Below are 22707 nucleotides of genomic sequence, written 5' to 3'. Positions count from 1 at the left end.
TTTGGTGAAAGTGGGGTGTTAAAGTCCCCTACTATGATTGTGTTACTGTCGATTTCCCGTTTTATGGCTGTTAACATTTACCTTATGTATTGTGGTGCTCCTATGTTGGGTGCATAAATATTTACAAGTGTTATATCTTCTTCTTGGATTCATCCCTTGATCCTTATGTAGTGTCCTTCTTTGTTTCTTGTAATAGTCTTTATTTTAAAGTCTATGTTTTCTGATACGAACATTGCTACTCCAGCTTTCTTTTGATTTCCATTTGCATGGAATACCTTCTTTCATCCCCTCACTTTCAATCTGTATGTGTCCCTTGGTCTGAAGTGTGTCTCTTATAGACAGCATATATATCGGTCTTCTGTTTGTATCCATTCAGCCAGTCTGTTTCTTTTGGTTGGACCATTTAATTCATTTACATTTAAGGTAGTTATTGATATGTATGTTGCTATTACCATTTTCTTAATTGTTTTGGGTTTTTTATTGTAGGTCTTTTCCTTCTCTTGTGTTTCCTACCTAGAGAAGTTCCTTTAGCATTTGTTGTAAAGCTGGCTTGGTGGTGCTGAATTCTCTTAGGTTTTGCTCGTCTGTAAAGGTTTTAATTTCTCCATCTTACCTGAATGAGATCCTTGCTGGGCAGAGTAATCTTCATTGTAGGTTTTTCCCTTTTATCACTTTAAATATTTCCTGCCACTCCCTTCTAGCTCACAGAGTTTCTGCTGAAAGATCAGCTATTAACCTTATGGGGATTCCCTTGTATGTTATCTGTTGCTTTTCCCTTGCTGCTTTTAATGTTTTTTCTTTGTATTTAATTTTTGATAGTTTGATTAATATGTGTCTTGACGTGTTTCTCCTTGCATTTACCCTGTATGGGACTCTCTGTGCTTCCTGGACTTGATTGACTATTTCCTTTCCCATATTAGGGAATTTTTCAACTGTAATCTCTTCAAATATTTTCTCAGTCCCTTTCTTTTTCCCTTCTTCTTCTAGGACTCCTGTAATTCGAATGTTGGTGCATTTAATGTTGTCCCAGAGGTCTCTGAGACTGTCCTCAATTCTTTTCATTCTTTTTTCTTTATTCTGCTCTGCAGTAGTTATTTCCACTATTTTATCTTCCAGGTCACTTATCCGTTCTTCTGCCTCAGTTATTCTGCTGTTGATTCCTTCTAGAGAATTTTAAATTTCATTTATTGTGTTGTTCAGCATTGTTTGTTTGCTGTTTAGTTCTTCTAGGTCCTTGTTAAACGTTTCTTGTATTTCCTCCATTCTATTTCCAAGATTTTGGATCATCTTTACTATCATTACTCTGACTTCTTTTTCAGGTAGACTGCCTATTTCCTGTTCATTTGTTTCGTCTCGTGGGTTTTTACCTTGCTCCTTTATTTGCTGTGTGTTTCTGTGTCTTCTCATTTTGCTTAACTTACTATGTTTGGGGTCTCCTTTTTGCAGTCTGCAGGTTCGTAGTTCCCGTTGTTTTTGGTGTCTGCCCCCAGTGGCCAAGTTTGGTTCAGTGGGTTGTGTAGGCTTCCTGGTCGAGGGGACTGGTGCCTGTGTTCTGGTGTATGAGGCTGGATCTTGTCTTTCTAGTGGGCAGGACCGTGTTCAGTGGTGTGTTTTGGGGTGTCTCTGACCTTATTATGATTTTAGGCAGCCTCTCTGTTAATGGGTGGGGTTGTGTTTCTGTCCTGCTATTTGTTTGTCATAGGGTTTCCAGCACTGTATCTTGCTGGTCATTGAGTGGAGCTGGGTCTGAACGTTGAGATGGAGATGTCTGGGAGAGCTTTCACCATTTGATATTACCTGGAGCCGGGAGGTCTCTTGTAGACCAATGTCCTGAACTCGGCTCTCCCACCACAGAGGCACAGGCCTGACACCTGGCTAGAGCACCAAGACCCTACCTGTCACATGGCTCAGAAGCAAAGGGAGAAAAGAAGGAAAGAAAGAAAAAATAAACATAATAAAATAAAAGTTTTTAAAATAAAAAATAAAAAATTATTAAAAATCAAAAAATCAAAAAGTAATAAAAAAAGAAAGATAGAAAGAAGAGAGCAACCAAACCATAAAACAAATCCACCAATGATAACAAGCACTAAAAACTATACTAAAAACAAGGAAACAAACAAAAATCCCAGACAGATAGAACCCTAGGACAAATGGTAAAAGCAAAACTATACAGACAAACTCACACAAAGAAGCATACACATACACACTCACAAAAAGAGAAAAAGGAAAAATAATCTATATATAAAAGGAATAAATGGAAGAGAGCAACGAAATCAATAAGCAAATCTACCAATGATAATAAACTCTAAATACTTAAGTAACATAAACTTAAAACCAGAAATAAATTAGATGCAGACAGCAAATCCCAAGTCTATAGTTGCTCCCAAAGTCCACTGCCTCAATTTTGGGATGATTCGTTGTCTATTCAGGTATTCCAGAGATGCAGGGTACATCAGGTTGATTGTGGAGATTTAATCCGCAGCTCCTGAGACTGCATGGAGAGATTTCCCTTTCTCTTCTTTGTTCCCACAGATCCTGGGGTTCAGCTTTGTATTTGGCCCCGCCTGTGCACGTAGGTCGCCTGAGGGTGTCTGTTCTTCGCTGAGACAGGATGGGGTTAAAGTAGCAGCTGATTAGGGGGCTCTGATTCATTCAGGCTGGGGGTAGGGAGGGGTATGGAATGTGGGGCAAGCTTGCGGCTGCAAACGCCGGCGTGACGTTGCGACAACCTGAGGCACACCATGTGTTCTCCCGGGGAAGTTGTCCCTGGATCACGGGACCCTGGCAGTTGCGGGCTGCACAGGCTCCTGGGAGGGGAGGTGTGGATAGTGACCTGTGCTCGCACACAGGCTTCTTGGTGGCTACAGCAGCAGCCTTAGTGTCTCATGCCCGTCGCTGGGGTCCGCACTGTTAGCTGCGCTCGCGCCTGTCTCTGGAGCTCGTTTAGGCAGTGTTCTGAATCCCCTGTCCTTGCGCCCCCTAAAACAATGGTCTCTTTCCTCTTAGGGAGTTTCAGACTTTTTCCCGGACTCCCTCCCGGCTAGCCGTGGTGCACTAGCCCCCTTCAGGCTGTGTTCCCGCAGCTAACGGCAGTTCTATTTCTGGGATCTGACCTCTGAAGCTGGAGCCTCAGCTCCCAGCCTCCACCCGCCCCAGCGGGTGAGCAGACAAGCCTCTCAGGCTGGTGAGTGCTGGTCGGCACCAATTCTCTGTGCAGAAATCTGTCCGCTTTGCCCTCTGCACCCCTGTTGCTGTGCTCTCCTCCGTGGCTCTGAAGCTTCCCCCACTCCCACCCACCGTCTCCGCCAGTGAAGGGGCTTCCTAGTGTGTGGAAAAGTTGGCTCCTTCACAGCTCCCTCCCACTGGTACAGGTCCCCTCCCTATTCTTTTGTCTCGTTTTTTCTTTTTTCTTTTGCCCTACCCAGGTACGTGGAGAGTTTCTTGCTTTGGGGGAAGTCTGAGGTCTTCTGCCAGCGTTCAGTAGGTGTTCTGTAGGAGTTGTTCCACATGTAGATGTATTTGTGGGGAGGAAGGTGATCTCCATGCCTTACTCCTTCACCATCTTGAAGGTCTCCTGCAACTGATTTCTGTATGTTTATTTTTTATCCTGCAAGTTTACTAAATTTATTTATTAGTTCTGGTTTTCTGGTGGAGTCTTTTGGGTTTTCTGTATTTAAGATAATTTTGTCTGCCAGCAGAGACAGTTTTATCTTTTCCTTTCTAACTTGGATGCCTGTTATTTCTTTTTTCTGCCTATTGTTCTGACTAGGACTTCCAGTACTATGTTGAATGGAAGTGGCAAGAGTCGGCATCCTTGTCTTATTCCTATCTTAGAGGAAAGGCTTTTAATTTTCACCATTGAGTGTGATGTTAGCTGTGGGCTTGTCAGATGTGGCCTTTATTATGTTGATGAACAATCCTTCTGTACCTTATTTTTTGAGAGTTTTTCTCATGAAAGGATGTTGAATTTTGTTAAATACTTTTTCTGCATCTATTGAAATGATCCCGATTTTTGTCCTTCATTCTGTTCATGTGGTGTATCACATTTATTGATTTGCATATGTTGAACCATTCTTGCTTCCAGGGTTGAGTCCCATTTGGTCATGGTGTATGATCCTTTTAATGTATTTTTGAATTCAGTTTGCTAATATTTTGTTGAGGATTTTGCATCTATGGTCATCAGGAATATGGCTTGTAATTTTCTTTTCTTGTAGTGTCCATATCTGGCTTCACTATTAGGGTGATGCTGGCCCTGTAAAGAGTTTGCAAGTGTTCCTTCATCTTCACTTTTTTTGGGAGAGTTTGAGAAGGTTTGGTATTCATTCTTTAAATGTTTGGTATAGCTCACCTGTGAAGCCATCTTGTCCTGGGCTTTTATGTGTTGTGAGATTTTAAATTACTGATTCAATCTCCTTGTTCATTATTGCTCCATTTAGATTTTCTATTACATCCTGATTCAGTCTTGGTAAGTTATGTCTGAATTTTTTTCTTTTAATTCTTTTAAATTTAATGAGACTGATTTTATGGTTGAACAAGCATTTGGTCTATCTTGGTGAACAAAACATTTAACTTGGAAAAGAATGGTATTCTGTAGTTGTCGGGTATAGTGTTCTAAAAATGTCAATAGGATCAAAGTGATTGTTAGTACTGTACAGATTTTCTGTCCTTACCAACATTTTTGGTTCTGTCAACTGCTGAAAAAGGAATGCTAAAATCTCCAACTGTGATTGTGAATTTGTTTATTCTCTCCTTAATTCTGTCAATTTTTGCATCACATGTGTAGAGGTTCTGCTGTTAGATGCATAGACATTTATGATTATTATGTCTTTGAATGAATGGACCCTTTATCATTTGGAAATGTCCCTCCTTAACTCTGATAATGCTCTTTGTCATGAAGTCTACTTTATCTGATATCCAGCCTTCTTATGCATATTGGTTACATGATACATATTTTTTCATCCATTCACTTTCAACCTATCTGTGCCTTTATATTTAAAGTATGTATCTTACAGACAGCAAGTAGATGGGTCTTTTATCAATTCTGGCAATCTCTGTCTTTTGAGTGTTTAGTCTGTTTGAGCTAATGTAATTATTAATATGTGTGAATTTATGTCTAACATTTTACTATTTGCTTTCTGTTGCCACTCTATTTTTTATTCCTTTGTTCCTCTTTTCCTGCCTACTTTTGGGTAAATTTAGTAGTACTAGGATTCCATTGTAATTTATATGTTGGTTATTAAGCAATATCTCAGCATATTTTTTGTTGATTTAGGGATACATTATACATCCTTAACTTTCCATACTCAACAGAGTTAATATTTTACCAGTTCCACTAAAATCTAAGACTCTTGTAACAGTATAAGCTTACGTGTTATTCTTCCTTCCTTTATGTTATAGTTGTCTGATGTACTACATGTGCATACATTATAAACCCCACAAGGCAGTGTTATTGTTTTTGCTTGTTCTTAATCCCTTCTTGAAGATCTGAATTTCCATGTGATTTTGTTTCCCTTCAGGCTGAAAACTTTCCTTTAGAATTTCTTAGTATATATCTTCTGGTGAAAAATTCTTTCAGTTTTCTTTTACCTAAAAATGTCTTTATTTAGCTTTCATTGTTGAGAGATATTTTCACTGGATATAGAATTATGACTTGACAGAGTTTTTTTTTCCCTTTAGCACTATGAAGAAGTAATTGCACAAACTGGCTCCAGTTTCTAATGAGACATCTTCAATGTTTTGCATTATTTTTCCTCCTGTTATATAATGCGTTACTTTCCTCTGGTTGTTTTCAGGGTTTTCCCTTTATCTTTGACTTTCATCATTTTGACTATAATGTGCCCAGATATTATTTTATTTTATTTTTTGCATTTATTCTGCTTGGGATTGCTGAGCTTCTTGAATCTATTAATTTATGTCTTTCATCAAGTTTGAGAAATTTTCAGCCATTATTTTTCAAATAGTTTTTGTGTCCCATTCTCTCTCTTCTCTCTTTCTGGGACTCTAAGTACATGTTAGTTAATTTAATATTGTTCTGCAGGTTCCTGAGCTGTGTTCATTCTTTCTCAGTCTTTCTTCTTGCTATCCATCAGACTGGATCATCCTGGTGATCTGTCTCCAAGGACACTGATTTTTTTCTTTAGTCATCTTCAGTTTGCTATTGAGCCTATCCAGTGATTTTTATTTCAGATATTGTACTTTTTTAGTTTACAAATTTTTGTTTTGTTATATTTTATAGTAGTACATTTTGCTTACATTTCCTTATTTTTGGCTCATTATGAGTACATTTTCTTTTGTACTCTATGAATACATCTGTAAGCATGTTGTAATAGTACTTTAAATTTCTTGTTTGCTAAATTTAACATCTGGGTCATTTTGGTCATTCTCCATTGATTACTTTTTTTCTTTAGTATGGGCCATGTTTTTCTGTTTTTTCATATGTTTGGTAATTTCAATTATTTCCAGAGCATTATAGATCCTACATTGTAGCAACTCTGCATTCTGCTATATTCCTACCAAGAGTGGAGTTGCCATATGATTAACTTAGGTGGACTAAAATTGAAAACTCTATCTCTCCCTAGGGTGGGCAGCAGCTGAAATCTCTGTTTAGTGTTTTTAGCCTTATCTGTGCTTCTTGGAGTCCATCCCATCCATTTGTAATTCAGAGGTTAATCAGAGATTTAGGCAGAGTTTATAAACAGACTCTGGAGCTCCTCCTCTCTGTCTTTTCCTGGATATTCATATCCATACTGTTACTTACTTTCCAGCTGCTGTGGTTGCCCTAAACCCTGTCTTCTGTTTTTTCAACCTAATAAGACTGCCTGTTTCAACTCCAGGTTTACTCATCCTGCCTGGGCTGATTAGAACAAAATATGGAAACCTACCCAGTGGAAGTCCCTTTTTCCTAAGTGTAGATTCCCCTTCTGGTTTCTGACTGCTTTTGCTTGTCCTCCAATGTCTTCATATAGGTTTTTAAAAATATTTTGTCCAGAGTTTATAGTTTTTATCTGCAAGAGGGTTGATTTGATAGGAACAGAACCATATAAAGTTGTTTTTGTGATATAAGTCATACATAGGACTGAAGATACTTTTATTCCTTGAGACTTATCTAAAGAATATATTTAATAATAAATCTTTAAAAAAATTCCATTCATACTTTGTTTAAAAAAATCTGAATTGAAGATTTATATTCTTTTTTTCTTTGGAAACCATACTGTTAACATCTTGGGAGTATCTACTGTGAGAGAAGCTCAACATTTAGGCTAAGGATTATGGTCACCTTCTGGTTTTCATCATGGCAAAAATAATCATATAGATGAACCAAAATGGTAGATGAAAATAAAAATTCTGTTTGACCTCACAAGATTTTTGTTTTTATTCTTTTGTATTTGTGTATTATACATGGGGAATGTCAAAAGTTTAAGATAAAACAAGGAGGCATTATTGAAAGACTTACCTTGAAATCAGGAATTTCTCTCTGTGCTTCTTATTCTATCCTTCTTCCCATAGTGAACATTGCCTTTTACTCTGATGAAAAATATTACAAGGACTTTTCTCTCTGTATATAGAGTTCCATTTTTTCTGAGTTGGCAGAGTGAAATATACTTCAATATAATGAAAGTACCCTTCTTTTATAATTTATTTTTTTTTAATTCATGTATAGTTGATTTACAATATTGTATAAGTTTCAGGTATATGATATAGTGATTCACAATTTTTAAAGATTATAGTTCTTATAAAATATTCCCTGTGTTGTACAATATATTCTTGTAGCTTATTTATTTTATACATTGTAGCTTGTACCTCTTAATCCCCTACCTCTGTTTTGCCCCTCCCCTCTTCCCTCTCCTCACTGGTAACCAGTAGTTTGTTCTCTGTATCTGTGAGTCTGTTTCTTTTTTGTTACATTCACTAGTTTGTTTTATTTTTTAGATTCCACACATAAGAGATATCATACAGTTTGTCTTTCTCAGTCTGACTTATTTCACTAAGCATAATGCCCTCCAAGTCTATCCACGTTGTTGCAAATGGCAAAATTTCATTCTTCTCATGGCTGAGTACTATTGTACATACATACCACATCTTCATTTTTTTTTTTCTTTTAAAGTTATGGGAGATATCCTTCCACTTTTCATCCATTCATCTGTTGATGGACACTTAGCTTGCTTTATCCATTCATCTGTTGATGGACACTTAGGTTGCTTCCATATATTGGCTACTGTAAATAATACTGTTATGAACATTAGGGTGCACATATCTTTTTGAATTAATGTTTTTCTTTTCTTTGGTTGTATGCCCACGAGTGGAATTGCTAGATCATATGGTAGTTCTATATTTAATTCTTTTGAGGAAGCTCCATACTGTGTTCCACAGTGGCTGCACCAATTTACATTCCCAACGACAGTGGAAAGTACCCTTCTTCTAAACTACGCACCCTGCACCAGGATCATTTGTGTGAACAAATGTGATCACTGGACCACCTACATGAGGCAAGAAAAGACACTCCTTAGTGAGAGCTTGCTTCTTAAACTCCAGACCTCTAACCCTGAAAGCAAAGGGATAATTCCTAAAATTCTACGTTGATTGTTATTACTATAAAAAATTTTCCAATTTAATATTTACTGAGATTACCTTCTGACAATATTTTTATATGTCACATATGTACTTTTTCAAGGGGATATAGTTTTCAAGTTATCTTTTGTAAAATCTTATTTACCTTTAACTTGTTCATCAAAATCAGAGAAAGGCATGTAAAATTCCCTTTTACACTTTTCTACCAGTTTTTCTTATGTTTAAGTGTTTGTCTTTATACAAATTAATGCTGTATTATCATGTTTCTAAAAATTCATGGATGTTGTATATTTCTGGGACATGATAACTTTCATCAATATAACAAGTCACTCTCAGTCCTATTTTATCTTGAAATCTAATTTTCCATATATTAATGTAGCAACTTCTAATTTGTTTTTATGGATCTTATCTAATCTGTGTTAGTTCTTTCGTCATTAACCTTTCTGTGTCACTTTGTTTTTGACTTACCTTTTTTTAGATCCCATATATTTAGATTGTATTTTTTTTTTAATAGATTTTATTTATTTATTTATTTATTTTTCTCTGCATTGGGTCTTTGTTGCTGTGCACGGGCTTTCTCTAGTTGTGGCGAGCGGGGGATACTCTTCATTGCGGTGTGTGGGCTTCTCATTGTGGTGGCTTCTCTTGTTGCAGAGCATGGGCTCTAGGTGCACAGGCTTCAGTAGCTGTGGCACACGGGCTTAGTTACTTCGCAGCACGTGGGATCTTCCCGGACCAGGGCTCGAACCTGTGTCCCCTGCATTGGCAGGTGGGTTCTTAACCACTTAGCCACCAGGGAAGTCCCCAGATTGTGCTTTTAAAATCATTTTCTCATTGTTTTTCTATTTTATCTAAAAAGTTAAACTTTTATCTATATAGCTAAATATTGGTTATCAAAACTGGTATGTTTGATCTTATTCAGTCATCTTATTTTCTTTTTTTACATGTATCCATGATTTCTTCCTTTGTTTTATATGTTGTGCTATATAAATTATATTTTCTTTTATTTAACCTTCTCCAATTAGAACATTTTCATCCCATTAATTATTATTTTTGTTTATTAAACATTAATACAATTTATAAGATAGAATTTTCAACTTCCAAAGTAAAACAATATGTATTGATTCCTCCCCTTTTTTAAAAAAATTGGAGTATAGTTGATTTACAATGTTGTGTTAGTTTCAGGTGTAGAGCAAAGTGAATCAGTTATACATATATTCATTCTTTTTTAGATTCTTTACATATAGGTTATTACAGAATATTGAGTAGAGTTCCCTGTGCTATACAGTAGGTCCTTATTAGTTATCTATTTTATATATAGGATTCCTCCCTTTTAAAGATAGTAAAATGAACACAGTTTAGCTGCTTTTTGTCTCCTGGTTTTATTGGTAAAATTTAAAATTTATCATACAATTATTGTTGTTAAATTATACTGTCTACATTATTTTCTTTCAAGAAATATTTATAATAGTTGGATTTTGTTTGATAATTGTACTAACTGCATTTTTTTTTTTAACATCTTTATTGAAGTATAATTGCCTTACAATAGTGTGTTAGCTTCTGCTTTATAACAAAGTGAATCAGTTATACATATACAATATGTTCCCATTTCTCTTCCCTCTTGCATCTCTCTCCCTCCCACCCTCCCCATCCCACCCCTCTAGGTGGTCACAAAGCACCGAGCTGATCTCCCTGTGCTATGCGGCTGCTTCCCACTAGCTATCTATTTTACATTTGGTAGTGTATATATGTTCATGACACTCTCTTACCCTGTCACATCTCACCCCACCCCCTCCCCATATCCTCAAGTCCATTCTCTAGAAGGTCTGTGTCTTTATTCCCGTCTTGCCACTAGGTTCTTCATGGCCTTTTTTTGTTTGTTTGTTTCCTTAGATTCCGTATATATGTGTTAGCATACTGTATTTGTTTTTCTCTTTCTGACTTACTTCACTCTGTATGACAGACTCTAACTCCATCCACCTCATTACAAATACCTCCATTTCATTTCTTTTTATGGCTGAGTAATATTCCATTGTATATATGTGCCACATCTTCTTTATCCATTCATCTGTCGATGGACATTTAGGTTGCTTCCAGGTCCTGGCTATTGTAAATAGAGCTGCAATGAACATTGTGGTACATGACACTTTTTGACCTATGGTTTTCTCAGGGTATATGCCCAGTAGTGGGATTGCTGGGTCGTATGGTAGTTCTATTTGTAGTTTTTTAAGGAACCTCCATACTGTTCTCCATAGTGGCTGTATCAATTTACATTCCCACCAACAGTGCAAGAGTGTTCCCTTTCCTCCACACCCTCTCCAGCATTTATTGTTTCTAGATTTTTTGATGATGGCCATTCTGACTGGTGTGAGATGATATCTCATTGTAGTTTTGATTTGCATTTCTCTAATGATTAATGATGTTGAGCATTCTTTCATGTGTCTGTAGGCCATCTGTATATCTTCTTTGGAGAAATGTCTGTTTAGGTCTTCTGCCCATTTTTGGATTGGGTTGTTCGTTTTTTTGTTATCGAGCTGCATGAGCTGCTTGTAAATCTTGGAGATTAATCCTTTGTCAGTTGCTTCATTTGCAAATATTTTCTCCCATTCTAAGGGTTGTCTTTTGGTCTTGTTTATGGTTTCCTTTGCTGTGCAAAAGCTTTTAAGTTTCATTAAGTCCCATTTGTTTATTTGTGTTCTTATTTCCATTTCTCTGGGAGCTGGGTCAAAAAGAATCTTGCTGTGATGTATGTCATAGAGTGTTCTGCCTATGTTTTCCTCTAAGAGTTTGATAGTGTCTGGCCTTACACTTAGGTCTTTAATCCATTTGGAGTTTATTTTTGTGCATGGTGTCAGGGAGTGTTCTAATTTCATACTTTTACATGTACCTGTCCAATTTTCCCAGCACCACTTATTGAAGAGGCTGTCTTTTCTCCACTGTATATGCTTGCCTCCTTTATCAAAGATAAGGTGACCATATGTGTGTGGGTTTATCTCTGGGCTTTCTATCCTGTTCCATTGATCTATATTTCTGTTTTTGTGCCAGTACCAAACTGTCTTGATTACTGAAGCTTTGTAGTATAGTCTGAAGTCAGGGAGCCTGATTCCCCCAGCTCCATTTTTCGTTCTCAAGATTGCTTTGGCTATTCGGGGTCTTTTGTGTTTCCATACAAATTGTGAAATTTTTTGTTCTAGTTCTGTGAAAAATGCCAGTGGTAGTTTGATAGGGATTGCATTGAATCTGTAGATTGCTTTGGGTAGTAGAGTCATTTTCACAATGTTGATTCTTCCAATCCAGGAACATGGTATATCTCTCCATCTATTTGTATCATCTTTAATTTCTTTCATCAGTGTCTTATAATTTTCTGCATACAGGTCTTTTGTCTCCTTAGGTAGGTTTATTCCTAGATATCTTATTCTTTTTGTTGCAATGGTAAACGGGAGTGTTTTCTTAATTTCACTTTCAGATTTTTCGTCATTAGTGTATAGAAATGCAAGCGATTTCTGTGCATTAATTTTGTATCCTGCTACTTTACCAAATTCATTGATTAGCTCTAGGAGTTTTCTGGTAGCCTCTTTAGGATTCTCTATGTATAGTATCATGTCATCTGCAAATAGTGACAGCTTTACTTCTTCTTTTCCGATTTGGATTCCTTTTATTTCTTTGTCTTCTCTGATTGCTGTGGCTAACACTTCCAAAACTATGTTGAATAATAGTGGTGAGAGTGGGCAACCTTGTCTTGTTCCTGATCTTAGTGGAAATGGTTTCAGTTTTTCACCATTGAGGACAATGTTGGCTGTGGGTTTGTCATATATGGCCTTTATTATGTTGAGGAAAGTTCCCTCTATGCCTACTTTCTGCAGGGCTTTTATCATAAATGGGTGTTGAATTTTGTCGAAAGCTTTCTCTGCATCTATTGAGATGATCATATGGTTTTTCTCCTTCAATTTGTTAATATGGTGTATCACATTGATTGATTTGCGTATATTGAAGAATCCTTGCATTCCTGGGATAAACCCCACTTGATCATGGTGTATGATCCTTTTAATGTGCTGTTGGATTCTGTTTGCGAGTATTTTGTTGAGGATTTTTGCATCTATGTTCATCAGTGATATTGGCCTGTAGTTTTCTTTCTTTGTGACATCTTTGTCTGGTTTTGGTATCAGGGTGATGGTGGCCTCGTAGAATGAGTTTGGGAGTGTTCCTCCCTCTGCAATATTTTGGAAGAGTTTGAGAAGGATAGGTGTTAGCTCTTCTCTAAATGTTTGATAGAATTCACCTGTGAAGCCATCTGGTCCTGGGCTTTTGTTTGTTGGAAGGTTTTTAATCACAGTTTCAATTTCAGTGCTTGTGATTGGTCTGTTCATATTTTCTATTTCTTCCTGGTTCAGTCTCGGCAGTTTGTGCATTTCTAAGAATCTGTCCATTTCTTCCAGGTTGTCCATTTTATTGGCATAGAGTTGCTTGTAGTAATCTCTCATGATCTTTTGTATTTCTGCAGTGTCAGTGGTTATTTCTCCTTTTTCATTTCTAATTCTATTGATCTGAGTCTTCTCCCTTTTTCTCTTGATGAGTCTGGCTAATGGTTTATCAATTTTGTTTATCTTCTCAAAGAACCAGCTTTTAGTTTTATTGATCTTTGCTATTGTTTCCTTCATTTCTTTTTCATTTATTTCTGACCTGATCTTTATAATTTCTTTCCTTCTGCTGGCTTTGGGGTTTTTTTGTTCTTCTTTCTCTAATTGCTTTAGGTGCAAGGTTAGGTTGTTTATTCGAGATGTTTCCTGTTTCTTGAGGTAGGCTTGTATTGCTATCAACTTCCCTCTTAGCACTGCTTTTGCTGCGTCCCATAGGTTTTGGGTCGTCGTATCTCCATTGTCATTTATTTCTAGGTATTTTTTGATTTCCCCTTTGATTTCTTCAGTAATCACTTCATTATTAAGTAATGTATTGTGTAGCCTCCATGTGTTTGTATTTTTTACAGATCTTTTCCTGTAATTGATATCTAGTCTCATAGCGTTGTGGTCGGAAAAGATACTTGATACGATTTCAATTTTCTTAAATTTACCAAGGTTTGATTTGTGACCCAAGATATGATCTATCCTGGAGAATGTTCCATGAGCACTTGAGAAAAATGTGTATTCTGTTGTTTTTGGGTGGAATGTCCTATAAATATCAATTAAGTCCATCTTGTTTAATGTATCATTTAAAGCTTGTGTTTCCTTATTTATTTTCATTTTGGATGATCTGTCCATTGGTGAAAGTGGGGTGTTAAAGTCCCCTACTATGATTGTGTTGCTGTCGATTTCCCCTTTTATGGCTGTTAGTACTTGCCTTATGTATTGAGGTGCTCCTATGTTGGGTGCATAAATATTTACAATTGTTATACCTTCCTCTTGGATCGATCCCTTGATCATTATATAGTGTCCTTCTTTGTCTCTTGTAATGGTCTTTATTTTAAAGTCTATTTTGTCTGATATGAGAATTGCTACTCCAGCTTTCTTTTGATTTCCATTTGCATGGAATATCTTTTTCCATCCCCTCACTTTCAGTCTGTATGTGTCTCTAGGTCTGAAGTGGGTCTCTTGTAGACAGCATATATATGGGTCTTGTTTTTGTATCCATTCAGCCAGCCTGTGTCTTTTGGTGGGAGCATTTAATCCATTTACATTCAAGGTAATTATCGATATGTATGTTCCTATTCCCATTTTCTTAAATGTTTTGGGTTTGTTATTGTAGGTGTTTTCCTTCTCTTGTGTTTCTTGCCTAGAGAAGTTCCTTTAGCATTTGTTGTAAAGCTGGTTTGGTAGTGCTGAACTCTCTCAGCTTTTGCTCGTCTGTAAAGGTTTTAATTTCTCCATCACATTTGAATGAGATCCTTGCTGGGTAGAGTAATCTTGGTTGTAGGTTCTTCTCCTTCATGACTTTAAGTATATCCTGCCACTCCCTTCTGGCTTGCAGAGTTTCTGCTGAAAGATCAGATGTTAACCTTATGGGGATTCCCTTGTGTGTTATTTGTTTTTTTTCCCGTGCTGCCTTTAATATGTTTTCCTTATATTTAATTTTTGACAGTTTGATTAATATGTGTCTTGGCGTGTTTCTCCTTGGGTTTATCCTGTATGGGACTCTCTGTGCTTCCAGGACTTGATTAACTATTTCCTTTCCCATATTAGGGAAGTTTTCAACTATAATCTCTTCAAATACTTTCTCAGTCCCTTTCTTTTTCTCTTCTTCTTCTGGGACCCCTATAATTCGAATGTTGGTGCGTTTAATGTTGTCCCAGAGGTCTCTGAGACTGTCCTCAGTTCTTTTCATTCTTTTTTCTTTATCCTGCTCTGCAGTAGTTATTTCCACCATTTTATCTTCCAGGTCACTTATCCTTTCTTCTGCCTCAGTTATTCTGCTATTGATCCCATCTAGAGTATTTTTAATTTCATTTATTGTGTTTTTCATCATTGCTTGATTCCTCTTTAGTTCTTCTACGTCCTTGTTAAATGCTTCTTGCATTTTGTCTATTCTATTTCCAAGATTTTGGATCATCCTTACTATCATTATTCTGAATTCTTTTTCAGGTAGACTACCTATTTCCTCTTCATTTGTTAAGTCTAGTGTGTTTTGACCCTGCTCCTTCATCTGCTGTGTGTTTTTCTGTCGTCTCATTTTGCTTATCTTACTGTGTTTGGGGTCTCCTTATCACAGGTTGCAGGTTTGTAGTTCCCGTTGTTTTTGGTATCTGTCCCCAGTGGCTAAGGTTGGTTCAGTGGGTTGTGTAGGCTTCCTGGTGGAGGGAACTAGTGCCTGAGCTCTGGTGGATGAGGCTGGATCTTGTCTTTCTGGTGGGCACGTCCATGTCTGGTGGTGTATTTTGGGGTGTCTGTGGCCTTATTATGATTTTAGGCAGCCTCTCTGCTAATGGATGAGGCTGTGTTCCTGTCTTGCTAGTTGTTTGGCATAGGGTGTTCAGCACTGTAGCTTGCTGGTCATTGAGTAATGCTGGGTCTTGATGTTGAGATGGAGATCTCTGAGAGATTTTTGCCGTTTGGTATTACGTGGAGCTGGGAGGTCTCTTGTGGACCAGTGTCCTGAAGTTGGCTCTCCCACCTCCGAGGTACGGCCCTGATGCCTGGCTGAAGCACCAAGAGCCTTTCGTCCACACGGCTCAGAGTAAAAGGGAGAAAAAATAGAAAGAAAGGAAGGAAGGAAGGAAGGAAGGAAAGAAAGAAAGAAATAAAAGAAAGAAAGAAGCTATAATATAGTGAAGTAAAATAAAGCTATTGTAAAGCAAAGCTATACAGACAAAATCTCCCCCAGAAGCATATACATATACACTCACAAAAAAAAAAGGAAAAGGGGAAAAATTAATATATCCTGCTCCCAAAGTCCACCTCCTGAATTTGGGATGATTCGTTGTCTATTCAGGTATTCAACAGATGCAGGCACATCAAGTTGTTTGTGGAGTTTTAATCCGCTTCTTCTGAGGCTGCTGGGACAGATTTCCCCTCCTCGTCTCTGTTCGCACAGCTCCTGGGGATCAGCTTTGGATTTGGACCCGCCTCTGCGTGTAGGTCGCCTGAGGGCGTCTGTTCCCCGCCCAGACAGGACGGGGTTAAAGGAGCAGCTGCTTCGGGGGCTCTGGCTCACCCAGGCCGCGGGGAGGGAGGGGTACAGAGGAGGCGGGGCGAGCCTGCGGCGTCAGAGGCTGGCGTGACGTTGCAGCAGCCTGAGGCGCGCAGTGCGTTCTCCCGGGGGATGTTGTCCCTGGATCACGGGACCCTGGCAGTGGCGGGCTGCACGGGCTCCCGGGAGGGGCGGTGTGGAGAGTGACCTGTGCTCGCACACAGGCTTCTTGGAGGCGGCAGCAGCAGCCCCAGCGTCTCACGCCCGTCTCTGGGGTCCGCGCTGATAGCCGCGGCTCGCGCCAGTTTCTGGAGTTCGTTTAGGCGGCGCTCTGAATCCCCTCTCCTTGCGCGCCGCGAAACAAAGAGGCAAGAAAAAGTCTCTTGCCTCTTCGGCAGCTGCAGACGTTTTCCCGGTCTCCCTCCCAGCCAGCTGTGGTGCGCTAACCCCTTCAGGCTGTGTTCACGCCGCCAACCCCAGTCCTCTCCCTGCGATCCGACCGAAGCCTGAGCCTCCGCTCCCAGCCCCGCCCGCCCCGGCGGGTGAGCAGACAAGCCTCTCGGGCTGGTGAGCGCTGCTCGGCGCCGAGCCTCTGTGCGGGAGTCTCTCCGTTTTTCCCTCTGCGCCCCTGTTGCTACGGGATCCGCGCTGTTAGCTGCGGCTCGCGCCCATCTCTGAAGTTCGTTTAGGCGGCGCTCTGAATCCCCTCTCCTCGCGCACCAGGAAACAGGGAAGAAAAAGTCTCTTGCCTCTTCGGCAGCTGCAGACTTTTTCCCGGACTCCCTCCCGGCTAGCTGTGGTGCACTAACCCCTTCAGGCTGTGTTCACGCCGCCAACCCCAGTCCTCTCCCTGCGACCGAAGCCCGAGCCTCAGCTCCCAGCCCCGCCCGCCCCGGCGGGTGAGCAGACGAGCCTCTCGGGCTGGTGAGTGCTGGTCAGCGCCGATCCTCCGTGCGGGAGTCTCTCCGCTTTGCCCTTCGCACCCCTGTGGCTGCGCTCTCCTCCGCGGCTCCGAAGCTTCCCCCCTCTGCCACCCGCAGTCTCTGCCCGCGAAGGGGCTCCTAGTACGTGGAAATCTTTCCTCCTTCACAGCTCCCTCCCACTGGTGCAGGTGCCGTCCCTATTCTTTTGTCTCTGTTATTTCTTTTTTCTTTTGCCCTACCCAAGTACGGGGGGAGTTTCTTGCCTTTTGGGAGGTCTGACGTTTTCTGCCAGCATTCAGTGGGTGTTCTGTAGGAGCAGTTCCACGTGTAGATGTATTTCTACTGTATCTGTGGGAAGGAAGGTGATCTCCGCGTCTTGCTCTTCCGCCATCTTCTCTCCTCCCCCTAACTGCATTTTCTTATACTTAAATAGTTTCAATGCCTTTTGCCAGTCTTCTTTATTAGATTGTCATGTTATTTTGACTTCTTAATTTTAATGAATTTCTTATTAATGATAGCATATGTTGTAGTAATTGTTTAAGAGATAGTTAGTAAATATTAATGAGGACTTTCCTAGCTGATAATTTTTCTTTATGTACCATGGCACATGAACCCCAGATTAGCTTGACATTTAATTCTTGGCAATAATCTTTCTTTCACTGAAATTCTATAAACTTAATGAGATTTTATGTTGTGGAAAAAAGGCTGAGAAAGGTCAGAATTTTTTTTTTTTCGTTCTTCCCACTCATATCACCCATAAGAATATTTTTTGAAATAATTTTGAACTCATAAGAAGTTATAAAAATAGTACAGAGAGTTCCTATGTAGTCTTCACCCAGCTCTTCCAGTGATAACACCTTATATAACTATAATAGATCTATTAAAAAAATTATAACACCAAAAAAAGTAAATAAATAAAAATAAAAGAAAGACATTTTCCTCCAAAAAAATAAATAAATAAAACCCAGGAAAGTGACATTGGTACAATCCACATAGATTATTCACTTATAGGCTTTAAACCCTTAAAATGAAGGTATTTATTTATTTATTTATTGGGCTTACTACACGGAATGTGGGATCTTGTTCCCCGACCAGGGATTGAACCCTCACTCCCTGCATCGGAACCACAGTCTTAACCACTGGACTGCCAGGGAAGTCCCTAAAATGATGGTTTTTAATTCTAGATTTATTAATTCAACTATGAATTAAATAAATAAATTTTTTATCAGATACAATAGAATTATTGTAGTTTTCTAAGTTCATTTGTCCCTTTTTTCCTTGTACTCAAAAATTAACTTTTTATGGGTACAAGTCTCATCTCCTCAACTAGATTATCAGTTCTCTGGTGTAAGAAACATACTTTTGTGTATCTTTCACAGTAGGTAACATCTAGTTTGATACTGGGATGGGCTACACTTCTCTAATATTTTGTGAAAAAACTATAGCATTTGATGATTGTCTCAGTGTTGGTTGTTTCTGGCTCTGGTCAAGTAACACTGAGGAGGGAAGTCTGATACAAAATGGAAATCATTGGGGAGGGCATTAAGTCATTTTGGCTTGACCACAATGATGGAGAGCCTGCAGAGTGCAGTGTGGGGAGCTGCGTGACTATCTGAATTGCTGCCACCAGGTTTAATGTGTGTAGGATCTCACCCTCTATCCCAGGCAGCCCTCTCCAGTGCTTTTTGAGAATAACTCCATTAAACAATAGATGTGTGCCTGCCACCAAATTTGAATGGATATAAGGCAGACCTTTACTGTTTGCAACACCCAATGGAAACTCCCCAGAAAGGCAATAAGTAGTGTAAGCTTAGTCTGAGATTGCCAGCTGAGTCATTCATTTGTCACCTAGAATGACCAGTAATTTAGAAAAGTATCTAAAAGAAGGTCTAGGCAAGGATATTCTCTCCTCCATGCACTGGAGAGGCATATTACAAAATAGAGGCTTGTTACAAAATGTTAACACTTTATGGCAAAATTGAAGGTGGCCATGTGGCAGGAGTACTGGACTAAAAGGCAGGAGATTTAAGCTGTCTTCCAGCTCTACAATTAATTATTCATATGATTTTAGGAAAGTCACACATCCTTTCTGAGTGAGGCATGTAAAATATAAAATGAAGGGGGGCTGTTAACATTAACACAGTGCTTTACAAAGTGAGCTTGAATATTGCCTACATCAGAATTTACATAATGTGTTAAAATGCTGATTCCTGGGCCTCCCCCCTTACCAACTCAGTCAGAACCTGTGGGCTAAGAGCTAGGAATCTTCAGGTGATTGTTATGTATACTAAAGAATAGGAACAACTAGCTTAGTTCACCTGGAAGGCCCCTTCTAGATTTAGAATAATCTATAATTCTAATAAACATTTACTAAGTGCTACAGATACTACTTAAAAGATATAGTTTGATCTTTGTGCTAGTGAGAATTAGTTTGACCCATAGGGTTTGTCTTTTCAGATAACATCTTTGGGATTTTAGGGAGCACGGAAATATTGGGAGTCCATTCAGACAGAGTCCCTCAGGATGGTAGCTTTATGGATTCTCCATGGTCTAGGTTTTTTCCTAATTATCATACAACTAGAAATTCTATCCAGTCTTATCTTTACCTTAGAGTTTAAAGTTTGGAAAATCCAGGTGAAATAGTGTACTCCACACTAGGGACCAGATTTTTCATGTCTCCAAAACAAATTTCTCTGTCTTGAACAATCAGGATGGCCAGTAGCCACTTTTGTCCTCCTGAAACCCATGTCCCATTGAAAACTTCCTTATGTCGTCAAGGCCTTCTTCAGGGGAGTAGATACCGTAATCAAGTTAATCTTCCTGCTTTTGACCAAAGAACTAGTCTATCCCTTGCCAATATGTATTGATTTTATTAGTTAAACTCTCAGAGTTATCGAACCATAGCACCAGAAGTCTGTAATGGTATTCATAGGATATGATTCTAGATATAATCCTTTTAAGGCTTGGGGCCTAATAGATGCCAATCTGGGACACATCCATGGATTTTTTTTAAAATAGCTTTTTCATTTTGAAATAGTCTTACACAAGAAGTTGCAAAGATAGTACAGAGTTCCCATGTACTCTTTGCCCAGCTTTTCCCAATAAGATTTGTATAACATTGTCAAAATCAAGAAATGAAGATTGGCACAATACTCTCAACTGCAGATATTATTTAATCTGTTCTTCCACAAAGGATATTAATGAGGACTTATCAGGGTTCTTTTAGATGCTATAATACACTTTACATGATCTTTCTATTACAGTTACAAGCAAGAGACAGAGTAGTGTATTGGATAGAGGAGTTTTGGAGCCAAACATATAGTTTAATTCCAGACTCTACTGATTACTGGTTGGGTAATTTTAGGCAAGTTACTTAATTTATCTGAGCTATAGTTTCCTTATCTGTAACATGGGGTAATAAAGCTTATTTTATAGGGTTGATATTAGGACTAAATGAGAAGGATTAAATGATGAAGACTGAAGGAAAAGCAAGTGTCTGGTATTAATAGGACTGCAATAGTGGTTCTATACATTTAAAAAATGTATAGAAAATAGTGTTCAGTCTTTTGTGGGTTAATTACTTGTGCACATCTGGTCTTCATATGTAACGTACAGAAAAACAATGAATAGAAGTGCTTAAAAATTTTTTTTGTCCTTAAATATACCAAACTTCTAGTTATTTTACCAAAACTCCAAGAAATGTAGAATCATAGAATGTTAGAACTGTAAGAAGAATTAGGTAACCCATAGTCAATCTTCCCTATTAGGAAATCGAAGATCATAGACATCAGAAAAAGAGCAAAGTTACTGTGGTATACTGAAAGATTAATATTTGGTCTTTGTCCTCAGTTCCTGGCACACAGTTCCTTTAATCCTTGGACTCCCTGGAGCGATGAGTGTTTTTTGCGTGCTAATAAGATGACCAGTCGCTGAGGCCCCCAGATTGCTTCAGTATGGAGGCTGGTCGGTCACCAGAAAGACCAAGGCTTGATTAGAAGCTTGGAACTTCTAGCCCACTCCACAATCTCCAGGAATGGGAGAGGGGTTGGATATCGAGTCATTTACCAACAGCTAATGATTTAATCAATCACAACTATGTAATGAAACCTTTATAAAAACCCCTAAAAGAAGGGGTTTGGAGAGCTTGCATGTTGGTGAACAGATTAAAGTGCTGGGAGGGTAACACACTCAGAGAGGGCATGGAAACTCCATGCTCTTGCACTGTAATCTCTTCTGTTTGGCCGTTCCTGAGTTGTATCCTTTATAATAAACAAGTAATAGTAAGTAAAACTCTTTCCTGAGTGAGTTCTGGGAGTCTTTCCAGCAAATTATCAAACCTGAAGTGGGGAGGCAATAGGCACGTTGGACAGAAGTGTGGATAGCTCGGAGACCTAATACTTGTTACTGGCACCACTAGTGAGGGCAGTCTTGTGGGACTGAGCCCTTCACCTGTAGGGTCTGACACGAACTCTGAGTAGTTAGTGTCAGAATTGAATTAAATTGTAGGACACCAAGTTGGTGTCAGAATTGGTTGCTGTCAGGAGGAAAAAAAGCCTCTCAGTTGCACAGCCAACATGTGGCAAATGGGGACCTGAACTCAGGTCTCTTAACTCTACTACTTACGTATAGCACTTCAGATATGAGAAGAACATTGCCCTAACCCTCTTAGACAAAAAAGTACACAGCAGCTGCTGACTGGTAAACTCAGGTTCCTGTACATGAAGAAGGGTGGGTGGGAGGGTGAAATACAATTTCTTCCCTCATTCTGTATCTCAAGACTTATCTAATATTAAACTTTTATTCTGTCTGCCTGGGATTGCAAATTTTTATCCTCCACATTGTCAGAACAAAAATCTTTCAGAGTAAAGCTTCCGAAGTGTTGAAGTCATTGTCATTGACTGCCGGGAGAGTGAAAGCGCTGCCATCAATGACCTCACTGAGGCTTTGTGTAAGGATGTATAACATGCTCAGGTCATTACCAGCCCTAAATGAACGCTTTTGGCTGCTGGAGCCATCTATACTTACCAAGGAAATGGCATCGTCTGAAAGTGACCAAGAAAACCCAGGCATCTAGACAGTAAAACTGTTACCTTTTGTGGTCCTCTTTTTATTCAACTCATGTGTTTCACTTTTTCTATTTCCTTCCTTTATTACCCAGTCTTCTCAAAGTCTCCCTCAGTGTATTTTGCTTAAGGTTAAGAATCAGGTAAAACCTGTTGTTTATTATCATCAGGGATAGTGGATTTGGTAGTTTTTCTGTTATTCAGTAGATTCTTACTCCAATGAAGTGAAGAATGCCACTCAGCTTTCAAGATAATTCAAGATTATCATTGCTCCATACATCATAAAGTCTATGTGACAAAGTTTGATAAAAATATAGAACCTAAAAAATTCTGTTACTGTTTACTAAAAAGGACATGAGGAGAAAAATTTACCCTCCAGAACAAAATGACTCTTGGTGAACACTGAAGGGAGTAGCTTGTATGTATCATACTTTTGATCTGTGAATATTTTAAATTTGTATGTGCTTATACTCTTATTTCCAATTAAGAATTTTGCACCAACTTAACCTCTGGAAAGTGTTTTTTTTTTTCTGTTA

The 22707-nt window shown here is 38.8% G+C and overlaps 1 protein-coding gene across 1 annotated transcript in view; it reads left to right on the top strand.

Annotated features, from left to right (window-relative positions):
* The window catches only part of ADGRG7 (adhesion G protein-coupled receptor G7), an 83682-nt gene extending 61500 nt beyond the window's left edge, over positions 1 to 22182 (top strand). Inside the window, 1 exon segment of the mRNA XM_059919996.1 lies at positions 21921 to 22182. Coding sequence (XP_059775979.1) covers positions 21921 to 22182 — 262 coding nt within the window.
* Positions 22183 to 22707: the final 525 nt, after the last annotated feature.

The sequence above is a fragment of the Balaenoptera ricei genome, chromosome 4 (assembly GCF_028023285.1).
Source record: "Balaenoptera ricei isolate mBalRic1 chromosome 4, mBalRic1.hap2, whole genome shotgun sequence".
NCBI classification, from domain to species: domain Eukaryota; kingdom Metazoa; phylum Chordata; class Mammalia; order Artiodactyla; family Balaenopteridae; genus Balaenoptera; species Balaenoptera ricei.
Note: the sequence above shows the minus strand (reverse complement) of the source record. Positions and strands in the feature narration are given on the sequence as shown.